Source organism: Erpetoichthys calabaricus, chromosome 13 (assembly GCF_900747795.2).
Source record: "Erpetoichthys calabaricus chromosome 13, fErpCal1.3, whole genome shotgun sequence".
In the NCBI taxonomy this organism is placed as follows: domain Eukaryota; kingdom Metazoa; phylum Chordata; class Cladistia; order Polypteriformes; family Polypteridae; genus Erpetoichthys; species Erpetoichthys calabaricus.
Window position 1 is genome coordinate 25,900,296 of NC_041406.2, and position 16,266 is coordinate 25,916,561.

The 16,266-nt window shown below is 41.6% G+C and overlaps 1 protein-coding gene across 1 annotated transcript in view; it reads left to right on the forward strand.

The window, feature by feature from the left end:
* The window catches only part of khdrbs3 (KH domain containing, RNA binding, signal transduction associated 3), a 541,731-nt gene that overhangs the window by 220,844 nt on the left and 304,621 nt on the right, over positions 1-16,266 (forward strand). The window contains exon 2 of the mRNA XM_051936013.1: positions 13,577-13,695. Coding sequence (XP_051791973.1) covers positions 13,577-13,695 — 119 coding nt within the window. The remainder of the gene's footprint in view (positions 1-13,576; positions 13,696-16,266) is intronic.

A 16,266-nucleotide genomic window follows, 5' to 3' on the forward strand; every position in this document is an offset into this window, starting at 1 on the left:
GTCACTGGGGTCTGCTGGAGCCAATCCCAACCAACACAGGGCACAAGGCAGGAAAGAAACCCCGGGCAGGGCTCCAGCCCACTGCAGGGCGTGCACACACACACACCAAGCACACACTAGGGACAATTTAGGATCGCCAATGCACCTAACCTGCATGTCTTTGGACTGTGGGAGGAAACCGGAGTACCCGGAGGAAACCCACATAGACACGGGGAGAACATGCAAACTCCACGCAGGGAGGACCCGGGAAGCGAACCCTTACTGCGAGGCAGCAGCATTACCACTGCACCACCATGCCGCCCATATTTATTTATCTCTGTAATATAACATACCAATAAAATTTCACTTTGGAATAGTCTGAGGTGGCTTAAATGAGACATGTGTTTCTTGCTATTACATATTTGAGTTTAAAATTTGTGAATCCTCCATATTCAAAATTCATTTTGCCATTGCGTCAATATATTGCACTGCACAAGCGTGAATGACTATTTTCCCGATGCTTTGTAAATGTTAGTAAGATCAACAGAAGCCTTTGTTGAGGTCTTTTTGCACAGCAGAATATGAGTAATAGAGGAATTTTTGCAATACCTAAACGAAAGTGTTACAGATAAATTTGCAGTCCATTTTGTCTGGTATAATAATACTTACCTAATCCCTTTCCCTCAAAGTGGCCTTTCTCTCTTCAGATAGAGCCGCCCATTTTTGTTGCATCCTCTCAGCATCACTTGTTGAACTGAGTACTCTTGTACTTAGCTGGGAAAATGCAGCAGTAGTCACTACCTCATTCGCTTGGCTTATAAATTCTAACCGAGTCATGTTGGGGTTTTGGTTTCCCAACATGTGCATTGATTAATGGTTATTTACAGTCATCCATTGCCCACCAGACTAAGCTATCAGTCAGTTATTAAACCTCATTCATATAGCCTGAGCAGGTGCAAAAAGTTGCTATCACACTGCAGTGGCTAGAATATAACTTTGGACAAAAGAATTGGCTGATAACACCAGTCCATCACTGCCATGCATTCTAAATGCATGTCCTTCTGTAGGTTTATTCCTTGGGGATCTCCAGACACCTCACTTCGGTGGGTCTGACTCCCCTTTACCTGTTGATGCCATACTCTCCTCACTATGCTCGCATTCCATCCAACACAAGCGCCAATGTCCTGGAAGGATGATGTCACGTTTTCACTCATTTGCATGATTTATTTCTTGCTTAAAGTCCAAGGGTTGGACCTACAGCTGGTATCATCTTCACTGTTGCATATTTGGTCCCTAAGAGTACACTGACTTGAGGCAGTCACCCAGTGAAGGTCCCTTTTCAGGTGCCTTTTATACGCACCGCAGGAAAGTCTAATCAATGTAACTTGTACACTTCATTTCCAAATGTACTACGCTTTTAATCATTTCCCCACTCTACCATGACATATCCATCCTGCAAGTTTTGAATCAATACGATTTCTTTTTCCCTGTGTCACAGTTTTAATGGCCACGTTCCTATAGTGTGGAGTTCAAACTGAAACAATTAAAAAGAAGTGAACATGAATAACATGAAAATGCAGCGGCCAACAATTTGAAATGCTTGTAACTGTAACAACAGAAGAGAATGTTTCAAAGCAATGTGTGTCACCTAACTTCTAGGTGTTACGAATTATGAGACTTAAATTGTAATAACTGCACAGCTCTGCAGAAAACAATGATATTAGCCTACTAGGCTAAAGGATAAGTTTTCTAGTCTATGAGCAACCAGTGTAACTTAATCTGAGGTAGGTGACATGCCATGATGGGTGCCAAACCTAATTCTGATAGCCAGCTACATCGTAAGCATAGGAGAGTGTGACAGTGTTAGCTGGGTAAGCCTAATAAGGTGCAATTATAAGCATGTTTTTCAAAAAACAATGATCCGAGCTGCCTGGGATGCAGATATTTTGGTAACACATTAATTTAGGTACTGCAAAAATGCATTTATTACTCATTTACTTTCAGAGTTACATGTATTTTAGCAGGTAAAGAAAAAAAAAAGCCACTTTACTGAGGCTTTGTAAGTGTGTGGTGGGCCGCCGGATCCCCTGCCCGGCCGGGACACCCCTTCTGCTTATGTTCCGGGGGTGCAGCCATGGGCTCCTCAGTACCTCCTCCGAGACGCTTGGTGGCAGCCTCCCTGGTTGACGATGGTGCCTCAGTTTCCCGCAGGGTTCCATGGGAGATGGAGTTTTCCACAACCCTGTGGGGATCTGGGGTGGCCGCCAAGGGGCGCAGCATGGATCGCTGAGCCCAGCTGGTCTAATCTTCAGCCCCACCCGGAAGTGCAATTGGAAACAGGTGAGCAAGCACCGGGAGCACTTCCGGGAGGGCCATAAAAGGAACCAGCAACCACCACTCAGGGTCAGAATCGGGAAGAAGAGGATGAGGTTGCCTGGAAAGAGTGGTGGTGTCAGAGGAAGAGTGTGGTCTGTGACTTAAATGCTTTGGGACCATGTTGTGGCTGGAGGGTTCACGGGGAAGATGTGCCCTCCAGCTGAAGAAAAAAAATAAAGGTTTTGTGTTCCTTTTATACGTGTCGTTGTGTGAGTCTGTGCTGGATTGGGCGCTATATAGCGTCAATACCACAAAGTGTCATTAAAACCCAAAGAAGTAAGGTCTTATTATGTAAGAGGAAATGAGAAATAGATGCATTTTTGCAGTGCCTAAACTAAAGTGTTACCAATATTTTTAGCTTAGATGATTCTGTTACATATGTGTTAGTTCTGTTCCTGGGTTGTGAGCGAGAGAGATGAACTTCAGTTGCAGGTGAGAAAAATACCATGATTGGCAACAATACACATCTGGTGCTCTAGTGTCAGGTATATAAGCAAGGAGAATGCAACATGCTCGCATTTATGAAAGAGGAATGATAGCCTCAACATTCAGGGAACAATGATAATCACCTTGGATGCAAAGTTTCATGATAGCTACTCTGTCTAGGTTGCATTTGTGCAATTTATGCAAGTAAAAATACGGGTGAGAAGTTCAATGCCAGGATGAGGACGAGCTGTGGCTGGTGCTAAATCTGAGTTTGTTATAACAGTTATCACAGCGTCCCTCAATGAGAATAACAGATGTAAACAGGAGCGAGAGTAACAATGCTATGATGTCAGATACATGAGCATGTTAGGCGGCACTTGTTTTCCGCTCACTGCTTATTATCAGCTTACTAAAAAATGTATTTACAGCCAAAAGAGTGTGAGGAGTGAATTCATAAAGGAAGTGAAACAGCTCCACTGCATTCACATCTGTAACAAGTGTGCATTTTTTTGCATACAGAAATGTAATTACAGTTGTATAAGAAAAAGAGCAGAAGCCATCCATCCATCCATTTTCCAACCCGCTGAATCCGAACACAGGGTCACGGGGGTCTGCTGGAGCCAATCCCAGCCAACACAGGGCACAAGGCAGGGAACCAATCCCGGGCAGGGTGCCAACCCACCACAGGACACACACAAACACACCCACACACCAAGCACACACTAGGGCCAATTTAGAATCACCAATCCACCTAACCTGCATGTCTTTGGACTGTGGGAGGAAACCGGAGCGCCCGGAGGAAACCCACACAGACACGGGGAGAACATGCAAACTCCACGCAGGGTGGACCCGGGAAGCGAACCCGGGTCTCCTAACTGCGAGGCAGCAGTGCTACCACTGCGCCACCGTGCCGCCCAAGAGCAGAAGCCTGCAGCTTAATTGTACAAAAACAAACCTCGTCTTGGACTAGTGTGATAAATGTTTTAGGATATGTTATAAACACTTCTTTATAATTTCACTATAATAACATATTAGATTATACGTATTTGTAAGAAAACACAGTTTATCCCCAAGTAGAAAACATTAATTGAGGGCACCCATTCTGTCCAGGTTAGTTGCTGCCGTGGCCTCAGACACCCAGGGCAGGCTGCTGCCCCAATAACTCAGAAATGGATTAAAGGAGACAAGGTAATAGAAGAATATTTCAGACATTGCTGACATGAAGGCTGTGTCATAATAAGGGATTCTAACCACCCCTAGCACAAAGAGTTCCCACCTCTGCATTTAAGCAAATGATACCACGGTGTCAATCAAACATTATTAGGCACCATGATTGACCTACAACTATACTTAAACTCCTAAACTGTTGAGCATCATAATGTTTGTGTTCTGCCCTTGTGCTATGTGGTTTCTCTGCTTATTGGCCATCCCAGTAAAACACCATGTTTGGGGTAAAACAAGCACTGTACGTTATCAAGAACACATCATCCCTACTGTGAAGCATGGTGGTGCCAGCATCGTGTTATGGTGATGCAGCAGGCTCAGAAATGCGTGAAGAGGAAATGCATGCATCTAAATAAAGGGACACCCTGGAGGAAAACCTGATGCAGTCTGCAAGAAACCTGTACCCTGGGATAATTCAGTTTATATTTGTAGCATTCCTCATTAAGTGCAAGTAAAATGCAAATACAAATTTTACAAATTATTATTTACATAGAGTATACATAAAGACACAGATTTGTTTAAACTGAAAAATAAAGTAGCTGGAAACTAAATAACATACAGTAAATGGAGAGCAGCAAAATCTGTCCATCTGTTAATTATTGAACTATGGCCAGTTGACAATGGAGGAAAGGAAAACAAAAACTCCATGGAGAAGGTTTGTTTTCCAAGCAAGTCCGTGACCCCAAATGTAAAGCCAAAGCTACACAGGAATTGCTTAAAAACAAAAATGTTAAAGAAATAGTCCATCCAGAAATTATATTTTTGTTACCTACCCCATGTAGTCTGTGATGATGGGCAAGAAAAAAATGTAATCTCATTTGAAAATAAGGCATAACAGAGTTTCTGACGGAATGGGACTGAATGGTTACCAACGCTGGACAGCAGCACACAATAGAAGAAGGGACAGAGTCTATGAAAAAAATCTCACAATCTTATGTTACTTGTGTTGCATAATCCGCGTGTCAACTCATCTAGTCATATGCTGAAAACGTGCAAAACACACATATTTTTGGCTAAGATATTGTTAAATAACCATAAAAAAAGAAAACCCTTCACCCAGGGTTGCACTTTGAATTGAAGATTTCTTCCATTCATTCATTGGTCAAGTGTCCTGTCTTCAGTCCAAAAGTGTTTTCAGGTTAGATATCTCTTAACATTTAATTTAAATAGGATTTTCAAGTCAGTTATATATACAGTCTCTATATTTTAAAGAATGTAAACTTTCAAAGTTAGATGTTCAATTACGACACTCCATTTACATATTGTGACCAGAGGGTTGTGGTGCAATTAGCCAAGACAACCAAGGTGCTATCCCAGGTGCCTGGAATATGTTTATTCAACCAGAGAACCTAAACGAAAGATCTGTCACCAATAATCTCTTTACTAGTTTTGTCTAATATTTATGAACCAGGAAGTTAGATGCGCACTAGGAAATGAGTCTATAATTATTGATCTCCTTCAGTAATTACATTTTTTCTAAGTCTAGGTGGAGTTCCACTTAGCATGTTGAGCGTATACCGCAAGTGAACGGAGGCTGTTCTGAGAGTGATCTGTTTTTTATTTAGTCTTGGAGGCACATGGCCATAATGCTGTGGAACTGTAACCATGTGCATTATCCTCAATTTTTGGGATGCCGATAGTCACGAACCAAAGATGGACCAGGGTGACTGAGTAGACAGGTGAGACTTTAAAATCAAATGAATGGGAGTTTATTTAAAAGAGAAGGATAAAACAGTACAGTCAAAAAATATATAGTTGAATAAATAATTCACTAAAATCCATGCCATAAAACCAATAAATTGTCTGTAGGGTGCAAATAATCCAGTAATAAATAAATTCCAAAGATTCAGTTTAAACTCCTGAAATGGCCTAGAGGTAAAACCTTTATGTCAATTTATATCCTCTCTTGTCCTTGTTAGGACAATGGGAGACTTCCCTGTCGCAGCCCATTGCATTCCTGATCCGCCATGTAAATCCAAAATGCACCACTATCAGCTTCCTTGGTTCCCTTCTTGGGATGTCACCGTGTCAGACTCTTACCCTGATGCAACCCCAGTCTAAGACACAGATCTGAACCGTGTGAAGGACAGCCGGGTCCCATGCCCGGCAGGGACGCCCCTACTGCATCTGTTCCGGGGGAGCCACCATGGGCAGCCCAATACCTCCCCCGGGATGTTTGGTGGCAGTCTCCCTGGCGGACGGTGATCCCCCAGCCTAGCGCATGGCTCCATGGGAGATGGAGTCCTCCATAGCCTGGTTGGGGGCTCGGATGGCCACTAGGGGGAGCTGCATGGACTCTGCAGCCCGGCTGCTCGAATCTTCAGCCCCACCCGGAAATGCAATCAGGACCAGGTGATCAAGCACCTGGAATGCTTCCGGGTGGGGTATAAAAAGGGCCAGCCACCACCACTCGAGAGCCAGAATCGGGAGGAAGAGGACGAGGTTGCCTGGGAGGAGTGGTGGTGCCAAGGTGGAGAGAAAAGAGTTTTGTGTTGTATAAGTGCTTGTGGGACTGTGTTGTGGGTGGAGGGATTACGGAGAAGACGTGCCCTCCAGTTGAAGACAAATAAAGAAACTGTTTGTTTTACACGTGCCTCTGAGTAAGTCTGTGCCGGGTCGGGCTCTATATAGCGCCTATATTACAACCGCTATTGCTAATAGTTGCTACTGATCCAAACTGCACCACCAATGGGTTCCTTGCTTCACAGAGTGCTTTTCCCTTCTTTGGATGCCACTGTGCCTGGCTCTTTTGCTACTACATCCCCAGTCTACCACAGAGATCTGAACTGCTACCACTAACAATTGCCACTGCTTCCTGAGGACGTCTTGTCCTTCTCTGGTCCTAAGCCTCTCTCCTCCACTAGCTTCCAGCTCTCTTGCTCGTCAACTCAACTGCTCAGCTAATGAGAGCACAGCCACAGTATGAAGCCTTCACAGCAGTCAGTCCAACTCTTCAACAGATAGTCAGCCGGACCAATGCTGCCCTTTCCTTTCCTTCGCATACTGGAGCGAGCTAAAATGATGAGTTGCACTAACAATCAGTTATGATCATTAAAAAAATTACCATAATAAAAATGCCCCCAATATTCATCCTACGACAATGACTAAAACAAATATTCCTCTCCCTGAAAATCGTAAGAGGTGTGATTTCTTTTCCTTCACTTCTGTGGACCTTCAGAGATCCTTCTTTACAGTTTTCCAGTTCTCTTCTGAAAAGAAAGCTCAACATGCTTTGAGACATCCAGAAATCTTCATTCTTACCCCTAGGGCTTTCCCTGCACTCCCATCTAAAACCTCACACGAAGGTGAAGCAAATGTGACAATATGATACACTACTTTTACCTTATCTTTCTAGCCAGCTTCATTTTTCTTGGCTAAGCATATGGATTGTTGTGTGTAGGTGACAGAGGACCAGTACATGCTCAGTATGTATTCTGTGCCTTTCATTGATTATGGCAGAATTTCATTTCTAGAAAAAGTCAGCTTTAGATAGATAGATAGATAGATAGATAGATAGATAGATAGATAGATAGATAGATAGATAGATAGATAGCCTGGGTTTTTCAAATATATGATGATTTGCTTGAGTCAAGCTCTTACTTGAGTTAAACAAGGCAACAGTGTTATTTACTCAGAAGACTTTTTGAGAGTAGCATATGTAAGAGACCAGACAATCAATGATATAAGAGTTTGGGCATCACCCTGGTGACCCTATATAACTGGAAGCAAAACAAAAATTCAGGAAAGTACACAATAAATGAGCAGACATCTTTTCAGACCGGGTTCTCAAACTGAACTAAACTAAGATGACGGATCTTCTGATTTTGAGGATTTCCATCAGGAAGAGCGGGGTCAAGGTAGACGGTGGTGGTGGCAAAGCCATCGATCATCCAGTCTGCAGAGGGAGGAAGAGAAGAAACATTATTACACAATGCCAACCCTTTCAGCGGATATTATAATTACTAGAGCCCTTAAGCCAGTGGTTCTCAAACTGTGGGGCAGGCCTCCCTAGAGGGGCACGAAGCAGTGGTGGGCCGTCAGGGCCTGCAAGGCCTTCTCTGCTGGCCTAAAAAAATATCTGAATGACAAACTGATGTTAATTATATTTTGTCCATGAATACTTATTAAATAATTCCAAATAGTCTGTCCGCTTCCTTTCATAGCTTTTCCGATGGTTGTGCTGCTTCCAGACATGTATTTTCGTATTAAAGCATTTAACCAATCACATTTCAGCCATCATTTGTTGCCAGGCAGGGCCAAAGTCAAAGAAGTCTGCCTGGAGGCCTTCACAATTTGTTCTGCAGGCCCTATAACACAAAATAAATGTTGATTAAACTGTTGCTTCAACCAATCAGATTTTGAGTTGGTGTCACTAGGGCCCTCCAGCAGGCGTACGGCAACGCCACCGTATTCAGACCCGTTAATTGGATAGGATGGTGTAATAGAAAAATCTGAATGAGAGCATGGGGCAGCTGTACACATTGGTATGTTTGACAGTGACCATTCCCGTGTCCACTGCTTCTGTCGAGCGGACATTTTCAGCCCCAAAGCGAATTAAAAATTATGCCAGAAACACGACAGGGCAGGTTTGACTTAGCTTCGAAGGCAATAGAAAGGGACTTAGTGATGGAACTGAAGTGCATGGATAATCTGTACGACAGAGTAATTGAACTGTTTTTGAGGAAAGAGAGGAGGATGGATTTTGTTTACAAATAATCCGAATTTTTGGTGAGTAAAATGTTGCGATTTTCCTAAATAATATTGCAAGTTTATGAGTTATTATTGATGTTTTTTATGTGTGTCACAGCTGTAGTTGCAGTAGAAAGGAACTTATTCACCCCTGGTTTGTCTATTCAATAAAGGCATTTATTGTGGCTACAGGAGTTATCTATCTGCGATGCAACGGCTCTTTATACTGTATTTCTGCATATTAAGATGGTTTTTATAACCATAAATTAGTTTTTGAGGGGCGAGTTGATTCAGATGGAGCACTACTGAAGGCCTAGGTGTCTGCCAACTGGCACGAAGTAACAAAAGGGGGCCGCGAAGATGTGAAAAAAAGAAAACAAGAATCAAAAATATGAAAAATACATCTATTGAAACCAAAACAAATTAACTTAAACTACACTCTGATACCAGAAATATAAATATAGAGTTAGATAAATGTTGATAAAAGTTAAGTAGGTATAATAAAATATGCATCTATGATATATCATTAATTAAAAAAGAACAAATTGGTATTAATGGACTCCTTTCAAAAAAAGGGGGCGCGATTAAAACTGTTATGAAAACTCGGGTCGCAAATACTTAAAGGTTGAGAAACGCTGCCTTAAGCTCTCCCCTATGCGCAAGCACATGACACATACAAGACAGATTTTATGAACTATAGCCACATCTATATCTCTTTCTTTCCTTTATACTTTATATAACACATGTAATAAAGTACTAGCTGAAGGTTCCAGGGTTGTTTAGGTACAGTATATTTATATAATGGGTTAATTAAAGTAAGATAGCAAATATTCTTTTTTTTTTTTAAATGTTGAATCTTTTGTCATAGATGTCTGAATCGAAGTGTCCCATGTGTTACCTACACCTCTTCTTCATCAAGGTCTTTGCAGTCAATTTGTTCTTTTCATGTGTGATTGGATGCCATAATTGCTGTCACTCGTTGCTGGGTTGAAACCATGAGCACCACTTGTTTGTATTTCCTGTTGTGGAACGAGCCCCGGACACAGACAGGCAAACATGGTTTACTCACCACCACACATTTATTTACACTACTAATATTTACAGTTCAGTGCCACACAAACCCCAATCTCCCCCAAAGTCCAGGCCAACCACACTATGCCTTCTTCGGACCACCTCCTTCTTTCTCTCTCTTCACTGACCTCGTCCGTCTTCCACCCGACTCCAGCCTCTCTGTGAAGGGAAGCGGCCCCTTTCATAAGCACCCGGATGTGCTCCAGGTGTGTTCCGGCAATCTCCCACCGACACATCCCAGTGTGGCGGAAGTGCCGGCTGCGTACCCGGAAGCACTCCGGGTGTCCCCACTTGTCTACCACCCAGAACTTACGGGTGTGGCGGAAGCGCTGGGGTCCAGGGTTCTCCAGGCATGGGGGCGCCCCCTGGCGGTGACCACGGGCCCCTACAGGGTTGAGCTTCCCAGCTCTGTACCCGTGGCCCCCAAAGGAACCAGGGGAGGTCACCCCCTCGTGGTCTGGAGGAGGCATGAGCCCTCCTCCTGTCTTCCTGGGCGTCCCGGCTAGGTGCCACCCCCAGCCGTGTGCCACACTGTTTACTGTGATTTCACAAATAAATGTTTAATCCCACATTTAATAAATTGAATGGTTTGTTGAATAATTCAATAATTGATATGTCATGTAAGCTGGGCAAAGCCACTGTTTTTTGTGTTGTTCCTTCTATTGAGCCCTAATTCATGATGGAACTTCATAAGCTCTACATAATATACTGTATATGTAAAGTTTCAGGGACAACCATTTAGCTGTTTTTGAGTAATGTATGTTTTTGTTGTGGAGTTGGCCCTCCCATTATGATCCCCATATTAGAATTCTTTAATCTCCATGAAGGCTATATTTTAAACTGCATAATCACCAATGTAAATACAAAATGTTCAAGAAAGTAGACACAGCCATTTTTGAGTGATACGTGATTTTTGTGGTAGTCCTACATTGCACACCACACAACAATGATAATTTTTTTCTTGTATAGCCCAGATTCACATGAGGAATGCATCAATGGGCTTTAACAGGCCCTATTTTTTGACAGCCCCCAAGGCCTTGATTCTCTAAGATGATAATAAAGATCTCCCCAAAAATCCTTGAAGGGAAAAAAAAGGAAGAAATCTTGGGAAGGGGCAATTCAGAGAGAGAGAAAGAGAGACCCTCTTACTGGCATGTTGGGTGTGCAATAGGTGTCAAAAATGCAGTAAATACAACACACAAAACAGAGCTAGATGGACAATCTATCATTGCCACCCCAGAAATATAATATAACAGTACAAAATACTTGCGCAGTGCTTTTCACCAAGTACCACTCACTAAACACAGAGTTAGCACATGTAAGGATACAGATTTGTTCAAATACATCAGAAACAAAGTAGAAACTAATTAACATGAATGAAAAAAAACAAAATCTGTCCTTCAGATAATTGAACAAACACGGCCAGATTGTAGTAAAGGAATCAGAGAAGCCAGACACTGTCAGAGTCATGGAGAGCTCAGCCAACTAGACGCCTTCCCCTACTGGCCACTCTACAGTTGAGTCAGTGCCAGACCGGCCAATCGGGAAGCTACTAATGATGACTCCAGTGCACCTTTATCAGAGATGACTTTCCATGGCAGGCAAACAACTTGGCAATACAGCAGTGGCACCAAGTGTCATGGGATGATACCAAGAAGAGAAATAGAACAGAGTAGGGTTAGTAACAGTTTATAAATATTGTATTACTTATATTTTAGTACTAATGAATTCCACCATTGTTTCCAAGGAGTCACTGACGTGGATTAGAGCCTTCAGGATAAATGAAGACAAACTTAAACAATATGTTGAATTCATTACCATCAGCTGAATCATTCTGCCTTGGTAACGTGGTTTTGTTTTTGTGCCCCAACCACCCCACTGCAATCTTCTTTCTTGTTGGAACTTTTGAAAGGCCTTAATGATTTTAATCAATATCAATAGTAATATGCATGCAAACTGCCATGACCTTCAACTCAACCATTAGAACGTTCTGTGCTGATTACATTTTTAAAACACTATGGGGCTTGGATTTGAAGTTGGTTCAGCTTTATTTTACATGCAAACTTTCATGAAGATCTACTCAGCCATTTTGGAATAATGCGCACTTTTTGGGTTGCCCTATCCCCATCATAACTCCCTTCCCCAATTAATTTTTTAAAACCCATTATAGCCTCTATTTTAAGTTGGACTAACAGTAGCTTACAATGCAAAATTTCATGAAAACCAGCTGTGCCATTCTTGCATCGTTGTCGAACAGACAAGGCGAGATCTGATAGTTGAAATGAGATGCTTAATGTGCAAATCAGACAGACAACACCAAACAAAGCTGAAAAGTTCAAAAGACAGAGAGAGAGTATTACGATTTTATTTATATAGAAATATTATGTATAAAACAGTATAGCATGTCAAATAGGTTGTTTCAATATAAGTAATGAGAATCCCAAAATCTCTGCGATGAAATATAAAGAGGCTAACACAGTGTAGCAGTAGAGGCGTGTGTCCACCTCTTGAACCCTCAGGTACCACTCCAAACACCAGGTAATAGTACAATTCTTCTTTATTGTACAGTAATCACGTGCACAAAGCACCCTCCACTCCACACTACTCATATAAACAATAAACTCACAATAATACTCCTTCCTCCTCGCTCAGACACTTCGCCACCCTACATCCCAGCTCAGCTCAGTGTCTGGGCTTTCCCAGAGTCCTTTTATACACCCTGACCCGGAGGTGTTCCTGCCCAACAGTCCACAGTTCCTTATTCCTTCCGGGTCAGGGTCAACAGTCCTTATCTTCAACCTGGAAGCACGTCATCTCTCCTGCTCACGTGACCAGGACGTATTTCTAGGTTATAGGGCACACATGAGTCCATGGGCTTCCCGACAGCGACTCCTAGTGGTCCCCAAGGTATCCAGCAGGGCTGTGTATAAAAACTACATAGTCCATGAGGCCCTGCTGGAATTCGGGGCCTGTCCATGCTGTCGGGAGAGCTCCTCCTGGGGGTGAGGGCCGGAATAAGAAGCCGGCAATCCATCACAACAAGTAAATGCAGTGAACAAACATAATCTAAAACTTTAAACCTGTCACATTATTTTCCACTCTCCTGGAGTTTTATTTATTTATTTATTTATTTTTGCTAAATTCAGTTTTCCATGGTAATGCATAAAATGTTAATCTTGGCTTTACTAGGAACGTGAGGAATCCACTTCCTACGGGATGGCTTTAGGCTTTATGGATCTATTCCAGCTTACTCATACATCTGTTGTAGCTATTAAAAGGGCTTTATCGCCACTTTTAATGCATCATATTCTAATCATCATTGGGGACCCAGGATTATACTACCCCACTAAAAGCACACATTTCGATAATCTGTGTTTTGTGTTCTCCACACTGAAAGTTGGTGTATTTAAAAACACTGGATGCAAAATGGCAAACATCCAATGACTATTCAAGGCCAGAAATAATGGTTTATTTTTTAATCAACATCAAGCAGGAGAATTAAAAAGTAGCACCTTCATTTAACAGATGATTACCTACAATAAATATAGCTCTAAACATTCTGCAGAGGAAAAAAATAGTTTAAATAAATGTTATTGCAAAAAAAAAACTCTCTTAGCTGAATACAAACATAGTTCAAGGAGTGTTTTTTACTTTATTATGTAGTCACAAAAACAGGTTTATTGAGAAATTAGGACAAAACTGTGTTGTACTTCTTTTTGTCATCTTTTGGCAAAAGGTTTGGATGATTTATTAAGTTGTCCCACAACACATAGCTCAAAAATATCCTACTTTTATGTATTTTTTCCTACAGAGATTGAGAAACTACAGAAGGATGAAGAAAAGGAAGATGAAAAGTTTATTGATGTGGTAATCAACAAGAACATGAAGCTGGGACAGAAAGTCTTAATTCCTGTCAAACAGTTCCCCAAAGTGAGTAAATTATTTAATGAAAAATTAAGTATGCCTGCCGTCTTGAACACGTGATATCCCTCTTGTTGACATTAGCTGAATATGTTTTTCTAATTTATTTATGTGATGTTTATTCATTAATTAGAAATACACTGTTTTGCCGTTTTCATTTCTATATTTGGTATTTGATCACATGCTGTTTAAAAATACACCAACTTATTAATGAACTATGTGTTTGTTATACATAAATAGTCATTATTTTCAGGTTACTATTTCAAGTCACAGTGTAGATAATTCTGTTTCATTTTTTTTAAACAATGAATGAGAGACGCTTTAATCTGTAGAGCAGACGTCTGGCGTAGTGGTTAATGCTGTGGACTTCAAATCCTGAGGTTGTGGGTTCAGCTCCTGATATTGTGTGACTATCAGCAACTCACTTTACCTGCATGTACTCCACTTGGAAAAGCAAAAGAAATGGAGCCAATTCTATCTCAAATGTTGTAAGTCACTTTAGGTAATGGGGTCAGCCAAATAGGTAAGCATAACAGCATATTGTAGGGGCCAAGGCAAATGAACTGGCATCCTGACTGGGATGGAAAGAGATCCTTTACCTGGCTGGGAGGCCATAATGGAAGGAACTGTGTTGGTTAGCAATCCCTATCCCAGTCAAAGTAAAAAGCTAATGGATGGACTGAGCAAACATGAATGCCAAAGGCAGTTCATTCGACCACACAATAGGTGGCAGTGTCCCTCCAGGCTGGTCCCAATTAGGACTTCTGCAGGGCTGCATGGCAGTTGAAATGTAAAAGAACAGCTAAGTGCTGCAAGAGGGGGCTGTCTGGGGAAGACTGCCCTGCTTTCCTTATGTCCCAGAAATGATCCAGATGACCACTGCTGTGACACCGGAAGCATTCCTTGGTCTGGTTTATAAAAAAAATGATGCATCTCCCTGGGAATTCAGAGACAGAAGGGTGGAAGAAGTAGAAAAACATTGTGCTGTGTATTTATTGATTGTGTTCACTTGGTGAGGTTGGTGACAAATTAAAAAAGAAAAAAAAAACTTTATGTGAAGTTTTGTTGGATGACATTGTGTCTGTGGTTTGTGGCTCAGTGATGCCCCTACTGGCTACAATATAATAATATTTTTCATATTTGTAATTGTTTTTCAAAACAATAGTTTGTTAATAGTATAAATTCCTGAAAATGCTATTCTCCTTTTTCTTGACTGGTTTGTGGAAATTCAGACCTAAGTTAGTAGAATCTGCTGTGCCACCAGTAAGGTTATAAGGTGTATCATCCACAGTGTAAGAAATGATAGCCGTGCTCAGAAAAGAGCTATGAGTACCATGGTGTATACCATCTGAAGCACTTGTGATTAAAGTACAAATGAATGCCATTGTAGAAACTCTTTGCAAAAATTCATTTGCAATCTACGGTTTTATGCATTATTAATAGTGCTAGAAATACACTTGCCATTCTTACAAGAAGCTAACAACAGAGCAAGACTTTTGTTAGTCCAGAAAGAGCTAACATTTTCTTAACATTTCAGACTCTAGTAGCAACAATCTGAATTTCAAGTCTGGCCATTTATATTTTTGTAAACACAAACACTTGCTTATAATGTACATGAACATTTTTATAACAGAACTTTCTCCCCTGAGGATCTATCTATCTATCTATCTATCTATCTATCTATCTATCTATCTATCTATCTATCTATCTATCTATCTATCTATCTATCTATCTATCTATCTATCTATCTATCTATCTATCTATCTATCTATCTATCTATCTGTTATATAGTGCCTTTCATATCAAGCTATCTAGCTATCTATTGTCATACAAACGAGCCAGGGAATCAAAAAAAGTTTGGGGCAGGCACCCATATATTATGCCCTGGCTGCAAATGGGTAAAATGGTTGTGGTGTTCATCGAACAGAGTCCATAACAGAACTGATGGTAGGTTACAAACATGGCAGCTGTAGAGGCCGAGACAGGAAGTGATGTCACCGGGACCAGAACCGGAAGTGATGTCGTCTGGGCCGGACATGATGTCATTGGGTCCAGAAGTGCCATCATCAGGAGCGCTGGAACGGGAAGTGACGTCATCATATGCACCAGAACAGGAAGTGATGTTATAATAATAATTCATTACATTTATATAGCGCTTTTCTCAGTACTCAAAGCGCTATCCACACAGGGAGGAACCAGGAAGCGAACCCACAATCTTCCACAGTCTCCTTACTGCAAAGCAGAAGCACTACCGCTGCGCCACCTGTGCCAGGACCAGAAGTGAAGTTATCAATGGTACCGGTACCAGAAGTGACATCATCATAGGTGCTAGAACTGATCAGGATTTCCCGTGGATGGTCTGCAGAGTATTGAGAGAGAAAGTCAGTGCAGCTCGCCACCCCCTGGTCTGGCATGGTACTATTATTCAGGCCCTTTAGCTGCCTCCCAATTGCACGTGTGTGACACTATCTATCTATCTATCTATCTATCTATCTATCTATCTATCTATCTATCTATCTATCTATCTATCTATCTATCTATCTATCTATCTATCTTTAGATAACTTCCAAAATTCTTTAG